This window comes from Candoia aspera, chromosome 2 (genome assembly GCF_035149785.1).
Source record: "Candoia aspera isolate rCanAsp1 chromosome 2, rCanAsp1.hap2, whole genome shotgun sequence".
Taxonomy (NCBI): Eukaryota; Metazoa; Chordata; class Lepidosauria; order Squamata; family Boidae; genus Candoia; species Candoia aspera.
Window position 1 is genome coordinate 101,095,055 of NC_086154.1, and position 27,697 is coordinate 101,122,751.

The 27,697-nt window shown below is 41.2% G+C and overlaps 1 protein-coding gene across 4 annotated transcripts in view; it reads right to left on the minus strand.

The window, feature by feature from the left end:
• The window catches only part of PIK3R5 (phosphoinositide-3-kinase regulatory subunit 5), a 59,613-nt gene that overhangs the window by 2,073 nt on the left and 29,843 nt on the right, over window positions 1-27,697 (minus strand). For 2 of the 4 annotated variants that reach the window (XM_063292591.1, XM_063292592.1), the window contains exons 2-18: window positions 25,118-25,230; window positions 21,202-21,302; window positions 18,745-18,813; window positions 17,743-17,881; window positions 15,926-15,995; window positions 15,438-15,612; window positions 13,699-13,855; window positions 13,519-13,602; window positions 12,438-13,167; window positions 11,663-11,813; window positions 9,033-9,158; window positions 8,163-8,291; window positions 7,225-7,318; window positions 6,419-6,495; window positions 6,092-6,185; window positions 632-714; window positions 419-531 (exon numbers count right to left, since the gene is read on the minus strand). In XM_063292591.1, the coding sequence (XP_063148661.1) occupies window positions 419-531; window positions 632-714; window positions 6,092-6,185; window positions 6,419-6,495; window positions 7,225-7,318; window positions 8,163-8,291; window positions 9,033-9,158; window positions 11,663-11,813; window positions 12,438-13,167; window positions 13,519-13,602; window positions 13,699-13,855; window positions 15,438-15,612; window positions 15,926-15,995; window positions 17,743-17,881; window positions 18,745-18,813; window positions 21,202-21,302; window positions 25,118-25,217 (2,492 nt within the window). In that variant the 5' untranslated portion in view covers window positions 25,218-25,230. The other 2 variants (XM_063292593.1, XM_063292595.1) reach the window with 2 other exon arrangements.

A 27,697-nucleotide genomic window follows, 5' to 3' on the forward strand; every position in this document is an offset into this window, starting at 1 on the left:
TTCTCAGATCCTTTACACTACTCGGTTGAAACAAGGAAAAAAGAGCAGGTATTGTAAACCAAATAGCAGAAAAAGAGATGGAAAAAGGTCCCAGATACTGTTGGTAGGGCATCGGGCTAGAAACCAGGAGACTGTGAGTTCTAGTCCTGCCTTAGCCACAAAGTCAGCTGGGTGACCTTGGGCCAGTCACTCTCTCTCAGCCCTAGGAAGAAGGCAATGGCAAACCACTTCTGAAAAACCTTGCCAAGCAAACTGCAGGGACTTGTCCAGGCAGTCTCCGAGAATAGACACAATTGAATGGATTTTAAAATATGTGTTTCTGAAAGGCACTTTTTTCACTTTTTAGAATGGTTGAAACCCTACCAACCTAGCCATCCCTCATCAAACTACAAAGACAGTGTTGTCCAATTTCACCCACCTGGTAATGCTCTGCAGAATTTTCCTCTCATCTTGGTCTAGGCACAGAGCAAAGGAACAGTTGACTCCTGTGATCTGAACTTCGTCCACTTTCAATTGATATATACCTATTTGCTATAAAAAAAAACATAGATGAGATTATTTCCTACAGACACATTTTTGCCTCCCCCAACAATAACAATTGGGACAATGGGTAGCATCATTGATCAGGTACCTGATTGAAACTCTTTTTAGACTTAGAGCTTTGCCTCTTGATTACCTCTGTTGCAGTAAGAGTCAAACATTCTGTTTTTGGACCTGGAAGGAAAAGGGAACAAGGATAATGACCAAATGTTGAATTTCCATACCAACCTTCACAAATCTATTAACCTGAAATTATTAATTACTGAACTACAACACCCCATTCTCAGTCACCATGGCTGCCATTGCATCATGGAGCACTTAATAAAGTCACTAACATTAACTTAGGCAGAACAGTGGAAATTCAAAGTTGTCATTAAAAGAGAGGGGCATGAGAAAACATTCCACTGTCATGAAGGTCCCAGAAAAAACTGAAACACATGCTGTCCATTTCAGAAGATGCATGTGTGGGAGAAAAGAGTTTTCAGTTGAATGCAAATGGGATATTAACGTTACTGTGTATCATCCATCCATCCGATTTATTTGTACTGATACCCTGACAAGGAAGATAGGGTTTTTTTGTGGCTGCACCCCAGTTGTGCAATACCCTTCTCCACAGTGTGGAAGTGGTACCAATAAATTCTTCTGGGACCAGTTAAAAATCTTTGTTTGCCTAAGCACTTTTAACCAATTTGCTGAACTGTTTGATAAGAGAGTTTACTGTTACATATTCTCTGCCTTTTATTGCTGTAGCTATGGGTCCATGTGAAAATGGAGCCATAATTGGGTAACAGTTGCATGTTACATTCTAGTGAGTAGTGATAATGGAAGAACCAGGGATGAGTATTAGGAAAAATTGCACATAACAAGTGATGTGATCCAAGATGAAAAAAATATTCTGTTATGTGATATAAATGGATGGACTGGAACAAGAAATAAGATACAGAAAAAAGTGATTGGGCCATTTAGAGACCCAGGAATGATGGCTGATGAGTATCAGCTTCAAAGAAAGGTCTGTCTGTTTTGAATACGTTTAAACAGAAATCTAATCGTATGTCTTCATGGTAAAGGAATTTACTTAATATTTTGTGTATACACAAATTTATGTTCTGCTCACTCCAGACAACCTGAATAGTATATAATTAATAGAAATAACAAAGCATGATTGATTCGTTTATGATGAAAGAATGAGAATTAGTAAAGAATTGTGATGACGAGGTTCTGAATTTGGAGCAGACAGGAATCCTTATTTATTTATTTTTAATAATGTCAAAGCGGGTTCTTGAAAAACATGGACTTGAAAGAAAAAAATGAGCATGAAAGCAGACCAACCAGAAGAGAAAGTGCAAGACCTGCTTGAAACATTATTAGAAGACAGATTAATCTCCCAGCAGAATGACTAGAAAGTGGATGTGAGGAAAGAAAATGCAGGAGCTGCTTCCCAGCGAATGGAAATAATTACAGTATGTTACAGAGCAGCACAGAAGTGAGTGGAACTATGTTTCTGGGAAGTATGGAAAAGGGTGCTTGGCAAAAGGATGAAGTGAAAAAGGCTGTGCATGAGAAAACATACTGTGCATGTAAGAGAATGTGGGTAAAATAGAAAATGAAGAGAAGAAGTTTGGACACCCTGTTTCTGCCAAGGTGGTGTTACAAAGGACTGACCTGAAGTGTGTCCAAATTTCTGCTATTGCCATAAACATGTTTTTCTTATTCTGAATTTGTAGAGTCCCCCGATGGGAGGAGATGGGTGGGGACGAATTAGATAGATAGATAGATAGATAGATAGATAGATAGATAGATAGATAGATAGATAGATAGATAGATAGATAGATAACTGTAGATAAATAGTAAGCATGCATTCAAATTTGCACAGAAATGTTAGGACTGACTTTGTAACATGCATAGGTGTGTCAGCTGCTGTTCACCTAGGAATTAAAAAAATGTGGTTTTGCCATCAAGCCTGGGGCTTGTTTCTTGGTTATACTGATTGTGGGATGTTGTGAGTGTTCTCAGCTGTTATTTTATGCTATTTATGTTATTTACAATTTTGATTGTGTTTTATTCTGTTTTTAATTGTTAGCTGATGAGAGTCATGTATGTGAGGTGGACAGCCATATAAATTTATTAAATGAATGAATGAAACTCTGGTACAATGTCTACAGAAGCAAAATGACAGTTGCAAAAAAAGTAATGAAGAGAGCAAGTAGCAGCTAAGAGTAAAGATGCAGAGAAAATATAGCAGAGTTTTGATGGAAATCATATTTGTTTATTTGTTTATTTATTTATTTGGAAAGGGATAAAGGGGGCCAAATAAGAAGCCTTCAGGAATAAGAATGGAATTAAAAATAAAAGTAATAAAATGATTTGGGATGAAACTGAAATAAGGGAATACTGGAAGGAGTATTTTAGAGCTCTAAATGGGAATGATGGTGATATGTCACAGAGTGTATTTTGAATAGATGCTCTAAATGTTAGTGTCCAAGAAAATATTGAAGAAAGGAAAGTAATAAATGCTGTGTGGATGTTGAAAAATGGTAAAGCTGTAGGTGCAGATGGTTTAACTGGAGAACTGTTAAAATATGGAGTGTCTGTGGAGCTTGTTTAGTGTTCCATCTACCCCAACTTTTAACTACATGTTTTCCATAATTCTCAGCTCCCATTTCAAAATGCCCATTTTACTATCTTAAGAGAATCTTACAAAATTTCCTTATTCTACTTCAAGAAATAACTTGTGATGTGTATTAGGTAGCTATGAAATTTATTTCTGGTACATTAGCCTATTTCGTTTAAATGTGCAATTACAAGCATTTGAAGCTGCAAGCATATTGTTCTGTCAGGCTAAAAATAGAATTTCCTTAGATAATTGGACCACAGCCAACTCTGTGCTTAAAGCCAGCCAGGTTCCTGCAATGCTAGCTTTTTTGGTTAAAAGCAGGAAAGTGTGCGACATCTAGTGCCCAAGACTGTTACTGCATGAATCTAGCAGATTAGAGCTGCTAAGCATAACAAAAAAGGGAAAAATCACAGCATTTGGTCTATAGCAGAGGTGGAGAACCCGTGACCTTATCTCTGGAGGACAGAGTCACTCATATCCATTCTAACTTGGACTCTGACTAGGCAGGGCAGGCTGAGGTGCCTGGGGCACAGTCTAGCGGTATGATCTGGGATCAACTAGTGACTCCTGAGGAAGTGGACAGGGTCCTCTGTATTGTCAGCTTGGCCACCTGTTTACTAGATCCGGGCACCTCCTGGGCCAAAAAAGTGTCCAAAAAGATGATCTCAAGTTGGGTCCATGCTGTGGCATCAGCTTCTTAGACAGATGGTGTGGTACCTCCTGCCTTGAAAGAGACAGTGATGCAGCCTGTCCTCAAAAGGCCATCCTTGGACCCAACAGTCTTTGATAACTATCAACCAGTCTCCAACCTTCCCTTTCTGGGAAAGGTTATTGAGAAGGTGGGTGGTCTGCAGCTGATGAGAACCCTGGAAGAAGCAAATTATCTAGACCCATTTCATTCAGGTTTGAGGCCAGGATTTAGTACTGAGATAGCTTTGGTCACACTTGTAGATGACTTGTGGCAAAGCCAGGATGGAGGTGATGCATCCATCCTTGTGCTCCTCAATCATCCTGCAGCTTCCAGTACATCAACCATGGTATCCTTCTGAGCCAAATCTGTGGGCTGGGGATTGGGGGCACTGTTTTGCAGTAGTTCTTTTCCTTTCTCCAGGCCAGTTTCAGTTGGTGTGGTTGGGGAGCGGGGGGGAGAGATCATTCCCTAGGCCTCTCCTTTGTGGGGTGTTGCAGGATATTCTCTCTCCCCTCCTTTTTTCTACATCTACATGAAACCCCTTGGGGAGGTCATCCACCAGTTTGGGGTTAGGTATTATCAGTATGCTGTTGATACTCAATTTTATCTTTCAACCCTGGGCCAGTCAAGTGAGGCTGTTGAGGTTCTGTCCCAGTGCCTAGAGACTGTATGGGTTTGGATGGGGAGGAACTATCTCTGACTCAATCCTACCAAGACTGAGTGGCTGTGGGTGTTTGGGCCACACAGATCTGGGGATGCTTGGCCCCTAAACTTGGATGGGGTTGCACTTCTCCATTCAAGAGTGGTATGCAATCTGGGGGTCTTCTTGGACTCATAGCTCCTAGTTGATGTGTGTAGCCTCATCTGGTACACCAGTTGCACCCCTTCCTCAATTGGGAGGCCCGTCATTCACACCCTGGTCACCTCATGTCTTGACTACTGGAAGGGCATGGGGCTACCCTTGAAGACCACCTGCAAGCTTCAACTGGTGTGGGCAGTGATGGGCATGCCTCAGCTTTGCGAGCTGTACTGGTTGCCAGTTTGCTTTCAAGTGCAATTCAAGGTGCTGCTTACCTATAAAGCCCTACTTGGCATAGGGCCTGGTTACTTGAGGGACTGCCTGTCCCCCATAGTATTTGCCCAGCTGATTCAATTCAGCAAGGTTTGTGTGCTCCAGGTTCCTTTGATTAAAAAATGCCATCTGTTGGGGCCCTGGGAGTGCACCTTCTCTGTCACAATACCTGCCCTCTGGAATGAGGTTCCCCCCAAGATCCAGATAGCTCCCACCCTATTGGTGTTTTGAAGGACCTTGAATACCTGGCTCTTTGTCCAGGCCTTTGGTGGACAAAGAGCCAGCTAAAATGACCTTCAGGTGGTGTCGGTTTGTTTTTGCTCCTGTCCAGTTTGCTGCCTTTTATTCTATTATTCTATTGTTTTATTAGAATGTTGTGAACCACCCAGAGTCATTGGAAGTGGGCAGCATAAAAATTTTAATCATCATCATCATCTAGATGGACAATGACTCCCATAATTCCGTATTTGACATGTTGACTGGCTGATGAGAGTTGGCACTGAATTAGAGGATCACAGTTGTTCTGATCCTGATTTAGAGAAAAAGAACTTTGTGAAACCAATGAGCCTGTGATAAAATCTGGGATCTCCAACAGGCTAGCGGTACATTATATATAAAGATACAGTGAAAACCTAATTTTATTTTGTTTTGTTTTAGTTAAATAAAGAAAGGACAATAGCTTCCCGCAGTGATTTTCTATGCACTCAGGTACCTTTTTCCTACTGTATTCAAAAAATCTGTCAGTTAGTGAATGGTGTTTCCAGGAGGAAACAAGCAGGGGCAGATGATGACGTGTGCATGAGAACATTATCACACAAATCCTACAGTTTATGTACTTGTGTCAGATGTTGGTACACAAATATCTAATCATAGCATTTGCCTTACGTGTCATTTTGGTGTAATCATGGTTTGTTAAGGGCACTACTTCAACTTCAGTAAGAAACATTACTACACAGGCAAGAAAGAATATTTCACATGATACATATGCATACATGCATTAAGCACCACAAATGAACAAGGAGTGCATTAACATATACACCCCATCTCTATTGCACAGACTGGGTCTTTCCAAATCAGCTGCCCCACCCTTCAGATAAATCCTAGGTGATAGCGAGCATCCTGTTTCCCCACTTCTCACTGATCTTAAGGAAGCAGAATTGCTGCCCACACTCACCAAGTTCCTCTTGTCTCTTACAATCCTTGCTGAGACTGATGGATGTACAAACTTTTTCAGTGTCATTCCAGTGGCTCCTTCCACTGACTGCCCTCTAGAGAAATTAGAGATGAGTTATTCTCAGTCCCTTGGTTCCATGTACCAAACTCTGAAAATTGTACTTAATAGCTCTGGCTCTCTCTAATTAAATACATTTCCCCATGAGCTGTTCCCAGTGCTTGAGAACTTCATACTTGTGTTGCTGTTTTCTTCCCTCTCCTGAGCAGACTCTAGCTTCCCAACCCAGGTCCTAACATGGGAGGCCCATGAGGACAGCATCTTGCCTACCTTGCTGTAGCTGATCTGTAGTGTTAGTGGGATTGCTTCTCTGTCTCCATCTATGCCAAGACGCTTGCAACCTGGACCTGAACAAAATAAGAGGAGGAGGAGAAATGTGGATGGATGGGTGGATGGATGGATGGATGGGAGTAAACACCAATACAATACAGCAGGACCCTCTGCAGGTAGTTCAGCAGAGGGAGAAGAGCTGTTCAGTTTTGTGATAGGATGAATACACATGCTGAAAACTGCCTTGCTCCTCTATTTTGGCCTCTCCCCAGCCTTCAGGAAGCTGCATGTCTTGGGTCCATCAGTGCACCCACAGCTGTTGCCATCACCATCTGTGCATCTCTTGATCCCCTAACTTTCCATGGATATCTGAAAGCAGGAGGCTGCCCTTTTGAAGTACTGCCTTCTTCTCCAGTACCTTACAGGATGTGAAGGAGAGTAAGAGTAGATAATTCCCTTTTCTGCTTTCTGTGGAGAGCTTTTATAACTATTCTGGTGAAAGGAGATGGCAGCAATGGGACCAGGTGGATCAGTGAGTTCTGTTCCTCCAAAACAAGACCAAAGAGTTGCTGGCCTGCCTATCAATTGGTTTAGTTGCAAATGTCCTCTTTATTTTATCAGGTCACTTTTCACCATGAGTTTCATACTAGCAACTGCTGAACAGAAAACCTTCAGTAGATCAGAGTCCTGTCTGAGTAATCAGTTTGATTCTTCCCTGCAGGCAGAGCTTTGGCTTTTATCCTTTGCATCACTGAGTTTTCCCCCAGCCCCCAAATTGAGCACAAAGTGAGCCTCCTTTGCCTTACCTGAGGCTTTGATGGCGCGCGTGGCTGCTGAGTGGCCCAGCTCAAGGGAGTGGATGAAGATCTCGGTCCTTCTCTCTCCCCCAATGAAAGTGAGCTGTGAAATTCAGGGGAAGAGGCCATTTAACATTGTCCCTTGAGATATACCAAACCCAAACCTATGAAAATCAACCTCCTTTTTATCTTTGAGACCACTGTTTGCTAAAAACAAATCAATGGTTTATAGGACCAAATGTGGATCAGAACTATGAAGCACAAGATTTAAATACACGCATTCAGACAGAGACTTTGATAGCATCATTTCCAAAAAGAACAGAAAGACCACCCTTAATGTGGTGTTGAGGCAGTCAACTCTTCTATAAATGGGCCTGGGCAGAAGAAATTAGCAACTGTGTTTTGAGAAAAAGAACGAATCAGGCAGCTGGTGAGACTTCTAAAATGATCTAAGAACAAGGTTGGCCCATTAGAGCCAGGCCTTAGCTAAGGCATCCCCTCTTCTAATTCATAAGAAGCAACGTGTGTTATTAGGTCTGACTCCAATTTCTGGAGCAAGGCAGTGCTGCCACACAGGAAAATGAGTGACTCTGCACTAATCCCTTTAATCAAAGTTCTGAGGTGGGTTACTTCGGTGCAAAGGAAAAGCCTTCTGCACCCAAGTCGGACAGGTACACACGTGAGTGACAATCATCTAGTTCATGCTGCAAGTTGCTTACATCTACCAAATATGGTTGTGACAAAATGAACAGGTGGCCCAAGTCATACCAAACAAACCTGGCCAAATACAAAACAGGGTAAGATTTGCTGATGATTCCCCACCATAGTGAAACTGAAGATATTCTTGGCCTATTGCATGGGACTGCAGGAATAACAACAACACACTAATAGCAATTATTATTATTTATTGCATGCCTTTACCAGGCCATGGGCTTTACCACGCTCACCTCTGCCTGGTAGACTTGGAGTAATACAGGGTGGGTAGCAAAGCGGCAGTAATAAAGAATCATATCAGCCAGGATGGGAAGTTGGGTGGTTGTTTCCTCCGAAAGCTCTCCCTCAGGCTTAGTGGATTGCTACAGGTAGACAAAAAGTCATTAGCTTTCTCCCATCAAAACACAGTGGCTCAGCCATTTTCCCCACAGCCTCCTGCTCTCCCTCTGTTCCACGAGAATATCTCACTAAGACAAGAAAGGATTCTGAGTTTGTTTCCCCAGATATTCAGAATTCTTTACAGAAAATTTGCAGGTGGAGAACCTAAAGCTAAGCAACTTTGCAAGTCAATGCAAAATAACACAAATTAATCCAAATAGGCAGAAGGTTTGAAGTATTTCAAGTTGGGTGATTTTAAGCAACTCTTTGCCACACACAAGAGCATGCATGCTTGTCAGTCCTCCAAGTAGCTTAGCATTCATGGGACCCCATGACAAGAGGCTAACACAAATTAAGGGTCTTACTGAGTAAATGAACAGGGTAAAATTTAACATTTTTCCTCAGAGATACAACGGAGAGTTACTTTATGCTTCAATAAGCTGAGCACTCAAAGATGGGATCTTCGTATGTCAGTGGCAAGGAGATCTCTTCTCAGCTCTCCACTCCCACATTATCAGAGTTCTGCCTCCATCTTGTCTTAGCTTTCTGCATGGCATCCAGAAGAGATGGATGAAGAGATCACCTCCCTTAATCTACTCTTTGTTCCCTTGATAGATTTCCAATCTATAGGCAATGGTGAGCAAGGACAAAGCCATGACTATGGGCCCACAGTGCATCGCTGCACAACCTGATGCCAATGAAGCAATACAGAATTCAGAATGTACCTGGCATAGAACTTTGGTGGGGAGATTCATTAGCCCAAGAACATTGCGCTCGTACCAGGGATCCAGCATACCTATATAGAATGAGATATCGTTTGTGCTGCTCTCCATCCCTCCCAAACTTGGATCCTGAAATCAAAGAAACACATTTCATCAGCAGCCTTACCAAAGCATGGCCACAACGCTCAGAGAGATCCAAGTGGAAATTCTTATTCTGCTGGGAACACAGTAACCAATTTCTTAGGTCAGATGCATAAAAATCCTTGTTCAAATCTAGCTGGATTTGTTGTGCGAAGCATACAACCTAACTCAATGCACTCCAGCCAGTGACACTCACAGTGCAAGCCTCCAAAATCCAAACAGCTTCCTCATCTGTAGAGTTATTAATGAACTGCAACACAGTGTAGTTATGAAAGTTCCTGTACATTTGCTAAGGAAGTGTGGCAGAATTCTGTACAAAGCTTCCTAGCTATCTCTTCCTACCCACCCTCCCAAAATGGGGGATGCAAAGAAGCAAGCATGTCCTGGAGAAGGGATCAGCAGTGACTCTTTGCTGCCACCAAATGCAGAGACTATGCTCTTCAAATGCTTACTTATATCGGCTGAATTTTTGCCATAAAGAGCCATGCTCTTCAGGTGCCACCAAAAGCTCATCTAGTCCAGCAATCTGTTCCCATCCGAGCCAACCAGATACCACTGGACAGCACAGAAAAAGGGCGTGAGTGTAGCCGCTATAACAATGGTGATAAAGATCTAGCCTCATTAGCTTCCATTCACATACTGTAGCTAACTCTGTAACTCAGTCTAAGGAGTCCTTGGTGCTCTCTGAGCCTTGTTGTTTTCTTGAAGACATTTCATTGCCAGACTAGGAAGTCTGGCAATGAAACGTCTGCAAAAAAACAACAAGGCTCAGAGAGCACCAAGGACTCCACAGTTCAACCCTGAGCTACAAATATTCACTTTGATTGCAATCAGTCTAAACCATTTCTAAATCAATCCAGGTGGACAACTATCTTGATATTTTTTGATCATTCAACTGGGCGTTGCACAAAAAAGTATCTCCTGACTCAGCTACACTGAACGGCCTCAGTTCCAGCAGAATGAGGAATGGGGCAAGTCTCCCTGTTCATTTTTGCCATCCCGTGGATAGCTTTATACACCTGTAACATGAGATGCTTACAGTAATTTGGGATTCAGCCCCCCCTCCCCGCAAATCTTTCTTCAAAGCAGAATTGCTCCAACTCCTTAATAAGTTGGAAGGGAGTTCCCTGAACCTTTTCCTTTAAGTGTAACATCTAGAAGTGTACACAATATTTTGAGTGTAATCACGCCACAGACTTCTATAGTGTTGGTTGATTTTGTTTTCATTCCTTTCCTATTGATTCACAAAATGAAATTTGCTTTTTTAATAACAGCCAAACCCTGGGTCAACACTGCCACGGAGCTATCTTGTATCAGTTCAGCCTTTTCCGCTTAATCAATGCCACCTCAGATATCAGGCTGCCATCCTTAGTTACATGAACCTAGAATCTTTTGCCTCCATATTCCCCACTTTAAACTGGCTTGCAGTGAATGAGCTATTTCCATGTCTGTTCCTACTGGTGATATAATCACTTTGCTGTAGTTTTGTTGCTCTTGTTTTAATTATCTTAGCAATTTAAAGTTACCTTAGCAACTTTTAAAACTTGCCCATCTCACAACTCGCCTCTCTTTCCAGATAATTTATGAATAAATTGAAAAGCAGTAGTCTTAATGAAAATCCTTAGGAGCCAGGTCTCTTTCCCATCTTTAGTTACTTTCCATTTATTCTGGCTTTCAGGGAGTGGGGTATTTGTTGGAGTGGGGTGGGAGTTGTTTTTTAAGAAGTTACTGTTTCAGAAGAGGACTCATATCCGCTAAGTTTACTTTAGAGTCTTTGCTGAGGAATTCTGCCAAAGCTTTGAGAAGCCCAAATAAATGGTATTATCTCTCTCCAATTTGTGTTTGTTGACAATGTTCAAAAACTCTATACATGCAGTTATAGAAACCTTGCTATTTATTCTTCAGCAAGAATTATGCTTCTATATGCCTGCTAATTTAATCTAGTAATCTTTTTCACAAATTCCAGCTGTAATTTTCTGGATCCCTTTTTTAAAAATGGCAACGTATTATCCAATTTCTAGTTCTTTGGCACAGAAACCAATTTTAGCCACATGATATGTATTTTTGCTAGATGAACAGCAATATTCATATTCAACTTCCTCAAGAACTATTGGATGAATTCCATTTGGACTTAATATAAGCAAATAATTTTATAATAATTATAAACAAATAATTTTCAGCTAGTCAATAAAGTTCAGAATTCCATCCCTTACCACCATTATTTGCCTGAGTTTCCTGAAAACAATTCATTGATCTCTTTCTCTCTCCCCCTCCCCCTCCCAGGTATATTCCTACAAATACCTTCATGCTTCCTACATTATCCAGAATTATCCATTATCCTACATTATCGATCTTCCTTCTTCTACAAGGTCTCTCTACAGAAGGTGCACATGCACACACACACACATTGACCTTAGTTTAAGATGCAGACCTTATGTCACACAGTGTAACAGGCTATAACCATCAGTTCCAGCTTTGCCCAGAATGTTTACCATTGATCCAAAGGCACGGGAATGAGGACTTCCTGGAGAAGGAAGTGGGTAAGTCAGTGCAAATGAGGTAGGATTGCTCCTCTTCACAGGGACATAAAAAAATTGCAGTCTACAGTACCGAGTTAAACAGGGGCAGCTGCTTTCTTGAGATCTGTAGAAGAAGAGGATAAAAATATATTTTTAAAAAAAACCATGCAGTGACCATTTGCTGGCAAACAGAAAGTGACTGATTGATTGATTAGATTTACAACATCCACCAATAGTAAAAAAATAAAGTGTCTATGGTAAAAATGAAGAGGATTTCTAGGCAAATGCAGCATTACAACCAATGGCAACAATTCATAACTCAAAGGCTTTCCAATATAGCACCATTTAAACCCAAAGAGGGATTGCTACATTTGGAACCAGTTGAAGTTTCCAAGTGGTTTTCAAAGGCAGTTCCATAGAAAGCACATTGCAACGGTCCAGAACTGAAGGATACAATCCTTTGTCAGACACAGTAGGTACTGAAAAAGCATAGAACCTATTTCAGATACCCCCCTTTTTATCAACTATTTGCATGAACGGATCATGAATGACATAAATGGGACATGTAATGACATAACACAAGGCCCCAGAAAAAATCTAAGGTGAGTAACAGAGAAGCTAAGGATACCAGTCCTCTAAATAGTACAGTGGGCTGGTCCCTGCATGCTCAGGGCTGATACTAGCAACAAAACCCTAGTTTTGAAAAGGGCAGGAGAGAAGTTATCAAGAACCACTTTCTCCCACTTACTTCAAACTTCTATAAGCCCGGGCCACTTTCCCTGAGATGCGGTCAGAACCAAACACAACCACTCGCAGTGTTGAGATCTTTGTATCTTCATTGCTGCTCAGCATGGGCCTGCGTTGGACAGAAGTGTTCTGTGGTATATGTCTCTGCAGAAGCGTGGCACTCAGCATATGCTGTGGCAGTGACTGTGCCCGTCGGGATCGTGCAGGGATGCGGTCCTTGGCTACAGGATTGCAAAGACTCTCTGCTCGGCGTAGCGGCAAGGATAATGAGGCTACCTCAGAGATGTCCCTCACATCTTTGCCCAAGATCATTTGGCTCTTGCTCTTGAACAATTTGTATAGCCTGTTGCTCAGCCGATGCCTGTGGGATACCTTTTCCTCTTTCAGATCAAAGCGTCCTGTCAAATCAAAAGAGTTGTCATCGCTGTCTTCCACATAACCACTATCCATAGAATCTTTCAGGCTGGAGACAAAAGATTTCAAGGACTTCTTAGAGGCCAAGGAGAGCTCAGAGTCTTTGGAAAGAGCAGAGATGACAGACCCTTGTGAGTCACATGGGTCATCTTCGGACAACGTTGAGTACATAGAATCTTTGGTGACTGAGGCAAGGGTGGACAAGAGGCAATCTTTTTCTGCAAAGCAACTATCAAGCTCCTCCTCCTCCTCCTCATCCTCCACAAGAACTGGTTTTGGACACTCCACTTCTTTGTCTAGTACCTCATTCAAGATATCTGTAAGAAGGAGGCAGATACAAAATAAGATGGAACAATAATCTAACATAGTTTACAGCACCCTTCTTTTGTGGGACACCCTTCAAGATGCCATTTATCTATGACTTCTGTCATCCCCAGGAAGCAGAGCTACTGGTATTAGTAGTTTAATTGATCAGATAATATCAGACTCTACTTTTATATACTGTATGCTTTCCATACTTCTAAAACATCAAGATCAGTCTTAGGTTTAAAGACATTGAGCCAAGGATCCTACTTTATTTCAGTCAGGCTTACCAAATCATCCTCCCTCCCTTCTGAAAACATTTATTAAGCCGTGCATGTAAACTGGTCTCCGCATTTTAAACTTACCAAAATTATCCTTATCCCATCTGTACACATAACAGCGGGCAACAGGGATGGGGATCACACTGAGTTTAGACAGCTGGGCTTCGTCTGAAGAGAGATGTAAACACATTAAGGGGTAAATGGACTCCATTAGGATAGAGACAGCCTGTAAATATACACACACCCCTCCCTTAGCTTTCCCACCTGTTATTTCAGGTAGCCCTGCTGTTCTTGCAATCTCTAGCAAGGCAGATTCCAGCTGTGCCCTGGCAGTAGAAGGGTCATTGCTAGTCAGAACTGCCATCTCCTGGGCTTCTGTGGCTCTGGTGAATAATTTCATGAGCTCTTCTGCAGTTTTCAGCTGCAGAGAAAGAAAATAACATGAGATTCATTTGGCAGCGACTTCAAAAATAAAAGCTACTGCAACCTGAACAAATGTACCACAGAGAAATGTTTGTTGCAATGATTCACTGCAGCAGCACCACCAACAAAAACAATTTATTCTAGGGTGCCCAATTCCAAAAACGACTCTGGGTGACTTCACAAAATTAAAAAGAAAAAAACCGCAATATACCATTTTTTAAAAAAAAAACCCACACACAATTGACTCAAGGGAACAATAAAACAAAAACAAAAACCATCTCCCATACCACCTCAACCTAGCAGGGCCTTCCAGACACCCTAACTCAAGGCCTGAGAGAACAGCCACATTTTTAGGGCTTGCTTGATGGCAGATGGGGCAGGGGCTGAATGAATCCCTGGGGAAGTGCTGTTCCAGAGGACAGGCACTGCAACAGAGAATGGCTGCTTCCTGAATTCTGCTAGATGACACTGCTTGATCACAAGCCAACTCTGTCTGATTGTACAGACAGTCCCTCAGATAGCTAGAATGGACAAACAATCCCTCAGATAGCTAGGCACTATGCCAGTGGACTTTACAGGCAATAACTAGCACTTTGAATTGCACTAGGAAACTTACTGGTATTATCAGTGCAGCTCACAAAGCAGAGGTTTATATGGGCATAGTAAAACCTGCCAATCACTGATCAAGCTGCCGCATAGCGGACCAGATGTACCTTCTGAGTAGTTTTCAAGGGAAGCCTCATGTAGAACTCATTGCAATAGTCTACTTTAAGAAGACCAAGGCATGAGTTATTGCAAGGGAGGTCTCTCAGTCCAGGAATGGGAACAAGTGGTGCACAAGTTAGATTTGTGCAAAGGCCTTCCTGGTCACAACTGCCACCTGCTCCTCAAGCAGGAGCTAAGAGTCTAAGAGATGCCCAGATTGTGCACTACTGTTGAATGAGGGAGTGCTGCCCCATTCAGGACCAAGGATGGGAAGTTCCCAGAACCAAGCCAAAGCATCCACAGCCAGGTTTTCCCAGCATTGAATCTGAACCTGTTGCTTCCCATGCAGATACTGACAGCTTCCAGATACCACATCCTAGACCTTGAAAATATCACTTGGCCAACCAGAGGTCAAGATATATAACTCAGCGTTATCCACATACTGATGATATATGACCATGAACCAATGAATGACCTCTCCAGCAGCCTTATGTAAATATTAAACAGGAGAGAGGAGAGTGTCAAGCCCCACTGCACTACAGAAAACCTCTTTCCCCCACCAACACTCACCATGGAGAAAGGAGAACAACCACTGCAATCCTGTACTTCCCACTCCTATTTCCCTGTAGCCAGTCCAGAAAGATACCATGACTGATGGTATTGAAAGCCACTAAGAAATCAAGGAGGGCCAGGAGAGATACACCACCCATATCCTAGGTCACTGACATGTTACCAGTGCTGTCTCCATATTAAATCCCAGCTTGAAACCCACTGATAATGGTATTATTATTTATGTATTTGAAATATTTATATTTCTATTATTAATAGTAATATGAATGAATAAATCAAGGCCTAGGCCAGAGGACTTTCTTTACCTTCAGGATTTGATGTAATTTTGCCAGGTTGCATCTGGTTCCAAAGTTAGCTTGGTACATGTGCTCCAGGAGCGTCACTAGTAATGTATGTTGAGAGTGCTCTGCAGTGCTTAGCTTTTCAGCAACTGATAGGAATTCCCCATCAACTTCTGATGGGTTCAACAACAGGACTGTTCTGGGGGAAGAAGACAGGGAAACAAGGAAGCTGTTAATAGAAGAGAATATATGTAGTTCAGGGTTGAACTGTGGTGATGATGTCACCTAGTTGGGTAATGGAACATCAGCAAGCAAACAACCAAACTCAGAAAGCACCGAGGACTCCAAAGCTGTTAATAGACCATCCAAGAAACAAAGCCTCTTTCCCTAAGGGTAGTCTTTCCTAAGCTGCTGTTCTACAAAAATGTTATGCTAAAGGTAATGGGTGTTATGGTCCAAGTCATGTTGAGGATATCAGGCTGGGAAAGCCATTATGAGTGTGTAATACTTACACAGTGGAATTCTCACAGCCCTTTTGAGGTAATCCTTGCTCAGCTTTAACAAGCCTTTGAAATGAAATCCCTGTAAAGGAACAGAAGTGGTCAGTCAAAGTGGAAGCCATCAGCTGGCTTTCAGCTTACAAAACAGGATAGCAGTGATGCAGGATGAGCAACCCAAAGCCCACATGCTGTGTGTGTGCCCATACCATCAGAAAGTGTACAACTGGACAGTAAAAACACTGAAATTTGAAGGTAAAACCATCAAGCTTCAGCAGCACAATTTTCTGCCCTCTCACATTTTTTGTTCATTAAAATGACCAAATAGACCAGCTAAATACCTTCAAGGCTTAACACACCTAGTTTTCAGTTTTAACGCATACACATGCATGCACCATGATCTAGACCATCTTGAAAGCTAAGCAAGGTCAGAGTTACTTAGTAAGTTATCAGAAAACATCAGGAGATACAGGGCTGTAGGCTAGACTGGAAAGTCCAGAGAAAAAGAAAAATCCTGAAAAAATACTTCAGCTTTGCAAAGCTCATACAAGAGCCAGTTTGGAATGAGAGAGGAATAAATTGCTTTTCACAATTCTGAGAAAGGAGGATGGGAGTGGCTGGGAGGAAGGCTTAGGAGGAACAGTCAATAGGTTTATCAGCTTCTGGATGGCTCCCACCTTGATGATGTTCAGGAAGTTATTAAAGACCTGGCTATTTCCTTAGTATTTGGGCAGAGTGGAGGATGAGCCCCAGCTGGATAGATTCTATGGGAAGGAGGTTATATGTTGATTTTGGGCCACTCATAATTTCTTTTTTTGTAACTTTTTTTTTTACTTTTCAGTTGTAAGTCAGGCAGCCTATAAATTGTATAAACAAATAAAATTAGCCACTGTCTGAGGTAGTCAAGCCACTTGAACTAGTGAACTAGTGATGAACTAGTCAAGTAGGGCTGATCTTGAAATCTCTTTCTTAACTATAAAACAGAGGTACTCTTATATGCTCAGAGTCACTGTTCTTCATAGTTGGCATTACCATCACTCTTGCTTCTGTGGAGATGAAGGCTAATTTGATCCAACAGGTGACAAATCATAGAAAATGGGGAAAATGATGAGGTTATGCCCAGGTTACTCTGCTGTGTTGCTGACCTATCTCTATGAAGCTAGAGGTTTCAATAAATCAAACTGGACTGAAGATATCTTGGAGGTATGTAATAGAGGCTGAGCTCACACACCACATAAATCATAATGTCATTTATTAGAATTTGGCTTAGGTATTGCAGGAACTCAGCCACTGACAACACAGGACCATTTATAAACACCAGATTGCATTACCTTCTAGCCCATATTTATCCATCTTGTCCATAAAGGTATCATGAGACCTTATCAAATACTGTTCTGAGATCAGGTTTCACTCCCTTAGTCTACCAAGCCAGCAATCTTACAGAGGCTCTTCACCTATGTACTGCAGCATTTGCATGCAGTTTTAGCCAACCAGCAGATCTGGTGTTGACAAGCAACTGCTCTAATCAGATAGGCGGGGGGATCATGGGGTGGGGAGAACATCCTTTAAAATGTGATTCCTGCTGCAGAGAATGCTGACAAAGGTCCCTTTTGGCAGCCTCCAAATTGGTTAAAACCATGTTTGGGACAGTGACACTTTTGTGCTTTCTATGTACTCTATTTATTATATAGGTCAAGCATCCATGACTAGGAAGTATAAATGTATCAACACACTTGAAACAGCCATATCATTGACCAGCAGCCATCTTCCCAGGGAAGTGTGCTAAGCTCAATCAGTCCCACAAAAAAACCTGAAGCATCTCAGATTCCTACCTGGGGCTTTGAGTTCATTGTTGATAAAGTTAAGTAATTCCTGACAGATACTGCAATATGGCACAGGCCAGGTGAGAAAATCACGGTACATCCTCACAGCTCGCAGAAGCAGATCTGAATCTGAAGGAAAATGGGGGACCTAAGAAGAAAACAAAAATAAAGGCATTTTAAGAAGGTGCATCACTTGAGGACAAATAACACAATGAACTCATTGGTGATATCAAGCATGGGCTAATGCTACAAATTTACCTGTTTAACAGTCTACCTTCAGTAAAATTGCATAATAAAAAGAAAAAGCTCCAGGGAAAAAAGAAAGGATAGAAAAGTAGGTGGAAAAAAACCATTAATAACACAGCAGAACAGAATCTGATGTGCATTTCCTATCTATCGTCTGTCTGTCTATCATCTGTCTGTCTGTCTTATCATCTATCTCATTTATTTATTGTTGCATTTATTGTATTTATTTATTTTCTTGGCATGTATTGTTATTTTAACAATCCTTTCATTTTTTTCCTGTTTACATCCTTTCTGAAACATGCATACTTTGGTTTCTCATATATAATCCCACCTAGAATATCTCATCTTGAACCCCATCCTTTTGGTTTTTATTGAGGACAGATAGACACAAAGATGGAGAATCTCTCAACGGTTAAAACCTCAATCTTGTAGAGGACACATGGTCATTGCTTTACTTTTTCAACTGATTTCATCTCTCCCCTGAAGCATCTATTAAAATAAATATCTGGCTTGCTACTGCAGCCAAGGTTTCTCTGATTACTGTGACTTCCTCAAGCAGAAACTCTAACTCTGATGGTATTGCATGACATATTTCATTTATCAAGCTTCAACAAAAAGAGGGTCCAGTGGTAGTCACCTATAGCACACCCTCATAACAGATTAGGCCCCCAATCCCACCAGTTTAGAAAAAATCAACAGTGAGCCACCATCACAAAGGCCTGACTGTTGAGACCATGAATTGCAGGCTTTATGCTCCAAACTTACACACAGGAGAGCTGCACTGAAGAGCAAGGCCAACGGAGTAAAGAGATTGTAGTCACATTTCTCTTGGACCTCCATAAAAAAGAAAAACAAGAGATAGAGCAGAAAATGAAAATATAATTTGGTAAGAAAATCCATTAAAAGCAATGTACAGTGTATCTCACTTTGCATGGATTTACACATTACACTAAAAGAGATTTCATAATACAATTTGTTGAATAAATAATCAATGGGCTCACACACTGCCTTAAGCTGTAAGCAATGGTTTATATTATGCTAAACCACAAACCATTATCCTTGTGGTTTATGAAGCACAAGAGCTGCGTTCACACATTTTCCAAAAACAAAACAGTGTGTTGTGGTACAATGTGTGGACCTGGCCTATAGGGTACTTGTTCCAGTGATAAAGTCATTTCTGAATGATGATTCTGAGCTCTGGCACAATATCCAACATAATTTGTCAGTACATCTGTCTGATGGTGGTGTCAGCTGGAAAAAAAATCACATTGGAGTAGATGCTACAGGCAAGTGAAGTGACGCCTTTTGCAGAAGAAGCCTGCCTAGAGATGACAGTGGGGAACCTGTGGCCCTTCAGATGTTGTACAACTATATCTCCAGCATCTGGGTCCATAGACCATGTTGGCTGGGGCTGAGAGGAATCAGAATTAAACTGTACTGTAAGGACCGAAGTTCTCAGTGCCTGCTGTACAAGTATTGCTAGAACAGTATAGTTTATTTGTTTATATCTATTCATCTTTCTTTTAAAAAGTTCAACATTAAAAAATGGTTCCAACCAAGACTAAAGTAATATCAACAACAGTATCCTAATGTAATGATTGCCTATTCTAAACACCATCAGACTCATAAGCAGGATCACAAAGATAGCTGATTTATTAAAGAATTAATTGTGAATCAGGTTCACAAAGAAAGCTGAGAATGGAAAAAGCACGCCAAATGCAAACTAAAAACCCCTAAAAACAAATGAGATCCCTCCCCCTGTAGAATCTTCCGAGGCTCACAATCCCAGGTGCTCCTAACAGCTCCTGATGGTCCGCGAGAAAAGTCCTTGAGCAGAGCACATAACCCAAACACATTCCATTGAAATGAACATAGATACAGAAGGTTTCACAGCAGCTCCCTCCCAACAGAAACATGCGTCAGCACCATGGCATGTGAAACGTTATGATGTACAGTGCACACTGAAACAGTGAACATGACACCTAACATTTAAGAAAAATGCACAGCTAGCAAAATGGGAAAGAACAAATAAATAGCATCACCAAGAAGTACAAAAGTTTAAACTGGACATCCAAAACTTTATCAAAGGAGTTACAGGGGGAAAAAAGTTGTGGGTTATAGCGTTCAACAGATTGGTGGGGCACCAGGATGGAGAAGGCTGAATTGAACAAAGGCAGCATTGAATGGCATGCCAGGAGCTGCATTTAGAAAGTTCTGAGTGGGGTTAGAAGAAAAGCTAAATTTGATTTCATTTGATTCCCATTGAATTAAAATTACAGATATTTAATAGGATTACTTTCAAGTAATCTATTTAATATTTTTCCCATGACAATGTGGTTTAAAAGAGAGAGAGAGACAGAGGTCCTTGGGTGCTTCATCCAAGATTCTGGGGGCTTTGATTTATTACCTACAATCCAAATGTGATTTTTTATTAAACCGCATGGCCTTGTACAGATGAATGGGAAATTTTCTTCTTATGGATTCACATCTGCGATTTGCTCCTGCTTTATGTACTCTGAACCACAACACTATTTTTAAAACACATGAAACCCAAAATAGCTGGGGCAAGGCCTCTGTTAAAAAACCAGGAAGTCATAATGACTGACAGGAAGAAAAGGATAAAAAACAAGTGTAGTAGATACCAAATGGACTCACTGGAAGTCCTGTTACACTAATCCCTATTCAGTGACACTGATGTGACCTTGTTTCAGAGTCATGGCAAGCTCCTTTCTCAGCTAGGAAGTTGGAACCTCTCATTCTGACCTGCCCATTTCACAAAAACAGGTATACACTGGAGAAAAAGGGGGAGGGCGGTCATTCAATCTGTGGAGCAGCTTTTAATGCCTATAATGGGACAATAGCTCCAAATCAGGAGCTGTTGTTCAGAGCAGGATATTAAAAAAAAAACATCTTCCTGACCCAAGCTGACCCAGCCCTGGACTTCAGCTGATGTTTCCAGCAGAGCAGAGAATACAACTGATAGCTTTAAATTAGTTCCTAAAATCTTCAGCTGTGACCAGATGTCCCTCAATGAAGATGGAATCAGTTGCAAGAAGGATTCAGCTAGATAGATGGGTAGTCTCATTAGATGGTAGTCCACAAGATGAATCCATGTTCGCTTTTGTGAAGGGTTCAACACATCCAAAACAAAGTGATTGAGCAAGAAGGTGGTTAATCATCAGATTTTATTTTATTTTTTCCCCATTTCTCCCTTTGTTTTACCTCTTGAGTCTTCTGTAGGATTTTCTCCAGGAGAATGAGGTAGTTCCCTGCATCACGGCTGACTAGCTCCTGGAGGCTCCAGCAGTTCAGACAAAGCCCAGCTATTAGGAAAAGAGGAAAAACCTTTACAGCACATACAATCATACCACAAATTCAAGAGTACATCTAATATTCACTGAAGAAGTCTGCTTGCCTGCCAGATTTTGCAGATGGTGGTACTGCACATACATTGATTGCATTCCATAACATGGGATCAGATCTTTTGCCCTGCACATATCAAGCTGGCTATTTATACTCATTTATACTGTACAAACCCACATCATATGCCCTTGTTAACCTGAGGCTGTATTCCACCTGACACTTGGAGCAGCAAAGCATGCGTTCTAGGTGAAGACAGGCCAGGCCAGACAAGGGATAGGAAAAGGCTATCCTTTCTCTTAAAATCATAGAGGGAAAGTCTTTCCCTGTATAAGGTAAACAACACAGTCCAAGGTAAAGACATGACAGGAAAAAGAACAGGTGTAGCTCATATTATAATAACACATTTTTCTTTGTATTTTAGTTTATCATCACATCTTTATATTTAGACTTGTCCTTGAAGGAGGCACAGAAATCAGACAAGTGGGAATCAGAGACTCAACTTAAAATCCTTATTCAGGTATGATGCTCTGGAGATGATCTGGGGCTATCCACTGAATAACAGGATTGTTTTGAGAATGAAACAAGAAATATATATGCCGTTCTGAAACATGTATAATACTATTAATTAATATGACCACTCAGACCAATTACTGATAACTTGAATGGCAAAATAAAGGCAGACAGGATCAACATGGTTATCAGAAAAGTAACTATGATATATAAAACCACCGGGCTGGTCAGTGTCTCTTTCTTAAGTTACTTTTGAACCTGCCTCAGACTTAGTGCACCTGTGCTAAACAAGCCTCTAAATCCATAACTTGTAGAAAGTAATTTAAGATGCTGCCCATTGGTTCATCTAACCCAGTATTGCTGTATCAACTGGCAGCATCTTTCTAAGATTTCAGGTAAGAGGTTTTCCTACCCTAATTGGAGATGCCTGGGGACAAAACAAGACCTTTTCCTGTAAATTTGCTCAAGGGCTCAGATAACACATTTTGAATGCAGCAAAACTTATAGCTGGGTGATGATAGGTGGCAGAATCCACGTTGCTGCAGGCTGACATAGTGGTGGAGCTATTTTTTCAGAATGCGGCATGTTCTTCTTAGAATCATGTTGTCCTCCAGCGAATGCTAAATCCTTAACTTGGCATCTGTGGTTAGCATTTCCTCTCTCAATTCTTTGTCAAGTAAGAGCAGCTCAAAGGTTGCAACCAGCAACTGCTGAAACCATTACTGGGAACTGTAACTATCAAGGTTCCATCCATGAGTAAGACATAGGGTGGCCAACATTAAAGCAGACAATTAACATGAGAAATTGCCATAGATACTGATTCAAGCCCCTGACCTTCTAGTCAGTATTTTATATCCTGACTGATGGTACCCAAGTTATAAAATGCAAGATGGTACATTATGGAAATAACTGACAATCCGTGTCAAAGTGACATTAGAAATACGATGCAGAATTCTGTACAGCATGTGCAGAAATGGAAAAACCCACCTGAACCCCCTTTAGTCTGTTGGGGTCCTCCAGCACATTTCCTTAAAATGTCCAGAATGGTTTCTTTCTCCACTTCTTTTTTCAATGCTAAGCCATCCAATTGGCTTGGAGATCCCTTCAAGCAATAAAAGTCTCTTCCAGGGAATTCTGAGCAGCTTTCAGCTGGCCAGAATGAAGCAACAGGATGAGGGTCCCATCTGCTAATTAGTGACCCACATTTCCAAGTGGATGCAGTAGATGCATCTTCTCTTTCTATTCCTATATAACACTAGGATTGCTTGCCATTGGAAAATTCTTCTACAAGCAAAAGGTTGTGCATGTATCTGTCTACATGCACAACTTTTTTGCCTTTAGATGCAAATGCAAAAGTATTCAGAACTGCTTGATGCTACCAGACATGGGCAGCCAGTTTAAATTATTAGGGTGGCTAGCAAGCCTCAAGCAAGAGCATGAATGCACAAACATCTAGGAGTCTCTCTTCCTCCCAGCTCCTTTTCTCTGCTTGTCCTCTGGTCATACATTATCTTTTCCCCCTTTCTATTAGCTGCACATGCACCTGTAGAGCCCATAGTAAAGGGCCCCAATACTACCTGCTTCTCATTAGTGGGCAGCCTATATCCCACAGAACATGTATGACCTCCTCCAGCTACTTCATTTGCAGCCCCAGAACCTTTCAAGATCATGTCACCGCAATTCAACATTACACTCCTAATTTCAGCAGCCAGATCTTCTGATTATATCTGAAGACATAACAGATAAATCTTGTAAGTCAAAGCCCCATTAGGCTTACTGCACCTACTTATTTTTAAAAACAAACTAACAGGCCCTACATTTTCCAGTGGCCCCACCTCATCACCATTACACACACCTGCAACCCCCAGAGACCTATTTCAAAAAAGAAACACAACATTTGGGCAGAAAAAAAACTGCTTACTCCTAGTCTACTTGGACTGGGGATGTGGAACATAGATTTGGAGGCATTTGCATTCAACAAATATAGGGAACACAAGGAGCAGGGAAGAAAGCTCTAGAAATTTATGTTGGGTTTCACTGACTATCAGAACAATATTAGACTCTTCCTGCAAAGGAAGGCAACACACCTGCAGAAGGAGAGATGGAAGGACAGACATTCCTGCTGAATGTTGCCCAGCCTTGCCTTCCAGAATTAGCACTTTATGGAGATGGGAAGGATTTCCTTGGAAATGCCTTGGAAATGTTTTGGATTAAATTAGGGTTGGTGCATCCAGCCCTCAGGTGGAATCTTCTCTCCCTGCTTTTAACTTCTGTTAGTGGTGAGGGTCAGCAAATATGCCTGAAAAAAATAGCTGTCTAAGGGAATCAAGAGACGGGAAATCAAGAAATCCAGCAGCTTTGCTATTTCTAGACACTTCCTCACAGTGAAGAATTTTCTATAGTATTAGTCAACGAAGAATAATGGAGCAGGAGGCTACACCGGCCTATTCACCCATCATCTGGAAGCTCAATGAATTATCTCAATACCATTCATACTAAATACAAAATCTGAAGCTATGGAACCAGAATTTCAATTTTCAAATGCATTGATAATGCTACCACAAAGCTCAGTTGCCTTCTGGCTTCTTTTGAAGCAACTACAAAAATTCCCACCACTTGTAAATACCATTCCCCTTGTTATTTTGACTTAGTTTGACTCCCAAGGATATTTTGCCTGGTTTACCCTTTGGAACTAGTCTTTGTAGTGACCTTGTTGCTATTGAAACTTGCAGTATCACATGGCCAGAGCATAATAACAAAAATACACCAGTGGTACTAGAGCACACATTCAGTGTTTACCATATTCCCAAAGCTCTCAAGGAGACATTTTTACTAGGAGGCTATTGGTTAGGCCCTTAAGAACTTTAACCTGAAGCAGAAATGGAAGAATTGTGATAAGGAGAAGTACGAATAGTAGTTTGTTGTTGTTATTTAGGTTAAAATGCACATAAACCAGTATCATGGGAAACACATAACTATTTGGAAAGAGGGTGTTCAGTTCAAAGCCCAAGAGCCTCACACATCCTATGAAAGCTTTGGGTATGATCTGTCCTCCAAATTGTCACTAAATTCTAATTTTGAAGAGGAGATAAATTAATTCATACCTGGGGAGTAATCAAACTCACTGTATATTTTTACTGTTTTACAGTACATCAATTTCAGTTTTCTCCCAAGCCAGCTTTTGGTATGCAGCTCCAAAAGTCAGCTGTAGCCCTCAGCTCAGCAAAGCCTGGGCACTGCTGTCCTAGGAAGTAGTTTTACTTACCTGTCCATGTACTAGCAGAAAATGTGCTTTTGCTAAGGCCATGGAGGCACCTCTCCAATGCATGGTGGATCCTGTCCTCTGTACACGTTGTGTGCTGCATTTTATTTCATCTCCTAAACAAAATAGATTAATTAATTCAAACCTAACTGGAATAATCCACCCCCAACTTTTAGCTGGTTTCTTGGTCAATCTGTCATTACATTCTGCCCCTGAGATCCACACAACTTCCTATTTAGACCACTAGCATCTCCACAAACTCTGCTCTCAAGACCAACTCTTCCCAAATTTGAATTGCCATGTTGGTAGATGGGAAAGAGAGCCCTTTGTTACTGGGCAATATGGAAAAGCAGTGATAAACTGGACAGGATAAATTGGAGTGATTCCAATGCTGAACCAAAATAGGGAAAGCATTCTCTTCCATTATTCTCTCTACAATTCTTGGTAGGAAGCATTGCAAAAGCAAGAAACTGCATGAAAGCCACAACTGTTGGCTCCTATAAATTGAAGAAGTGTTCAAGATGAAAGCAGGAGGGTGGGTGTGGGGCACAACCAAGCTACAACCTGCTATGCCCTGGCAATTTTGCTACTCATTCAATAAAATTATTTTATGCTAGGGGTTCATACATTGAGGCTCTAGAACTGCATTTCTTCTTCCCTACCAAAACCTTGGGTACAACCCCAGAGCCCCACTTAAGGTTATTATGTACTTTTTTCTCAGACATGTCCTCAATTTCAGCTCCTAAAGCTACATCCATCATGTGTAAACACACTGTCTGTGTTCATACATTGTTGTCAATCACAGTCTAGGTTATCCTGCTGTACAAACTAAGCCTGAATGGTTAATTTATGGTTCAGTGAATAATACTGAATAAGTTACACTATTTTGTGAACTGTATGTCACACTGCATTACACAGGTTTGTGACATATAAATACAGCATGAATGGGTAGATACTAATAAATAGACCCTGCTCTCTCCAGGTTGTCTTCTTTTAGGAAACTTCAAATATTGTAATCCAGGCCCCATTAAATGTTGCCATTGAGTTATAACTTTTAATATGAAATGTATTAAGTGATTTTAACTTAAGTACTGTATTATTAAAGTCTATCACTATCATTTTCTCTCCCTTGCTCCCAATTTCTTTCTCTTGGCCTAACCTACTTTTTGGAAGTGTGATCCTGTGTCTGAAAAGGGTTAAACAGTTCTACTGTCAAGCAGTGGGTAAGATCTCCATTTTTATTCAGACAGCAAGGATACAGGAAATAATTTCATCAAGTTCCATATAAGAGATTATTTAATGCCACTATCTCTATAGAAATTTGGGGTCAGTCAGAACTTTTGGGCACATACTTACCTGCTAGGAAACCTCACAACTGCAAGGCTAACAAGAAGCCTGAAATCACCTGTGGATGACCTATTCCTCTGGATTTTGGCAAGATCCACCTTACCAAAACATTATCAACAACTTGTGCCTTTAAGCAAAGTGCCCCTCAAAGACAGAAGAAGTTCTAGGACAAGCAACATGTTTTACAACCAACACATCTAAGGCTTTAAACATCTACTAAAAAAAGCACTCGCTTCTGGACAGAATTGCCACTCTCAAAAAGCTTGGCTACAGAAGAGGTTATGTATACCCAAAGCCCAGGATTATATGAATACCAAATAGAAGAAGAAGAAAAAAAGCAGAAGGAGCTCACCCCAAAATCGCAATGTCTTAATTACATTTTGGAACAAATGTCATAAGGGAAATGATGACTGGATAAAGGACATGATTCATATCCTGAACGTGGCCAGAAATAGTATTTTCTAATGTCAGCTCCTTACAGGATACCACAAAAGTCCATTAGCGGAAGAGGGGTGATTCCTCAACTGGCCTGACCAACAGAAGTCTGACCAGCCTCAAATTTGGTCTCTTTTTCAGTTCCTGATTGTGTAATCAAGTACAGTCAACAGCAATAGAAAATGAAGAAAAGCCATTCCAGTAACTTAAAAAGCCACAGGGTACAGATTTGGCTTATGTCATACTTTCCTCACATGACAATGGAGAACATTAGGGACACCCTGACTTCATGCAAACTTAATGCAGATTGTCTAAAACTGTCAGCTGCACAGGTTTCCTGTACCTTTAACCTCCAAGATCTTCATGAAACCTCTGGACTGACATTATGCATTGGACTCGGCTGAGATGTCACGTTGACGAAGTATGGAAACCTTTGGGGCCATTATTTCAGGAGCAAAAACAATCTGACAAATGGTCAAAAGACTATAGGCAAATCCTCTCATAGCTTTCAGCAATGTCATTACCATTCCCACTTGGTTCCATCTCACCGTTTCCCAGGTGTCATTTGGAAGATGCCTCAGTAGACAACTGCAATAACAGCAGGGAAAGCGACCCATACTCATTGCTCCACATCATCACTTCTCAAAAACTGCCGGATCAGCACAAATACTGCCACGTAAATATTTAGAGTCACTCTGTCCATATTATGATATCATGATTCAGATATTTTCATATGAATCAGTTGTTCAGGAATCTTAGAAAGCCAATGCTTCAATATTTTAGAACACTGTTGAATCTGAG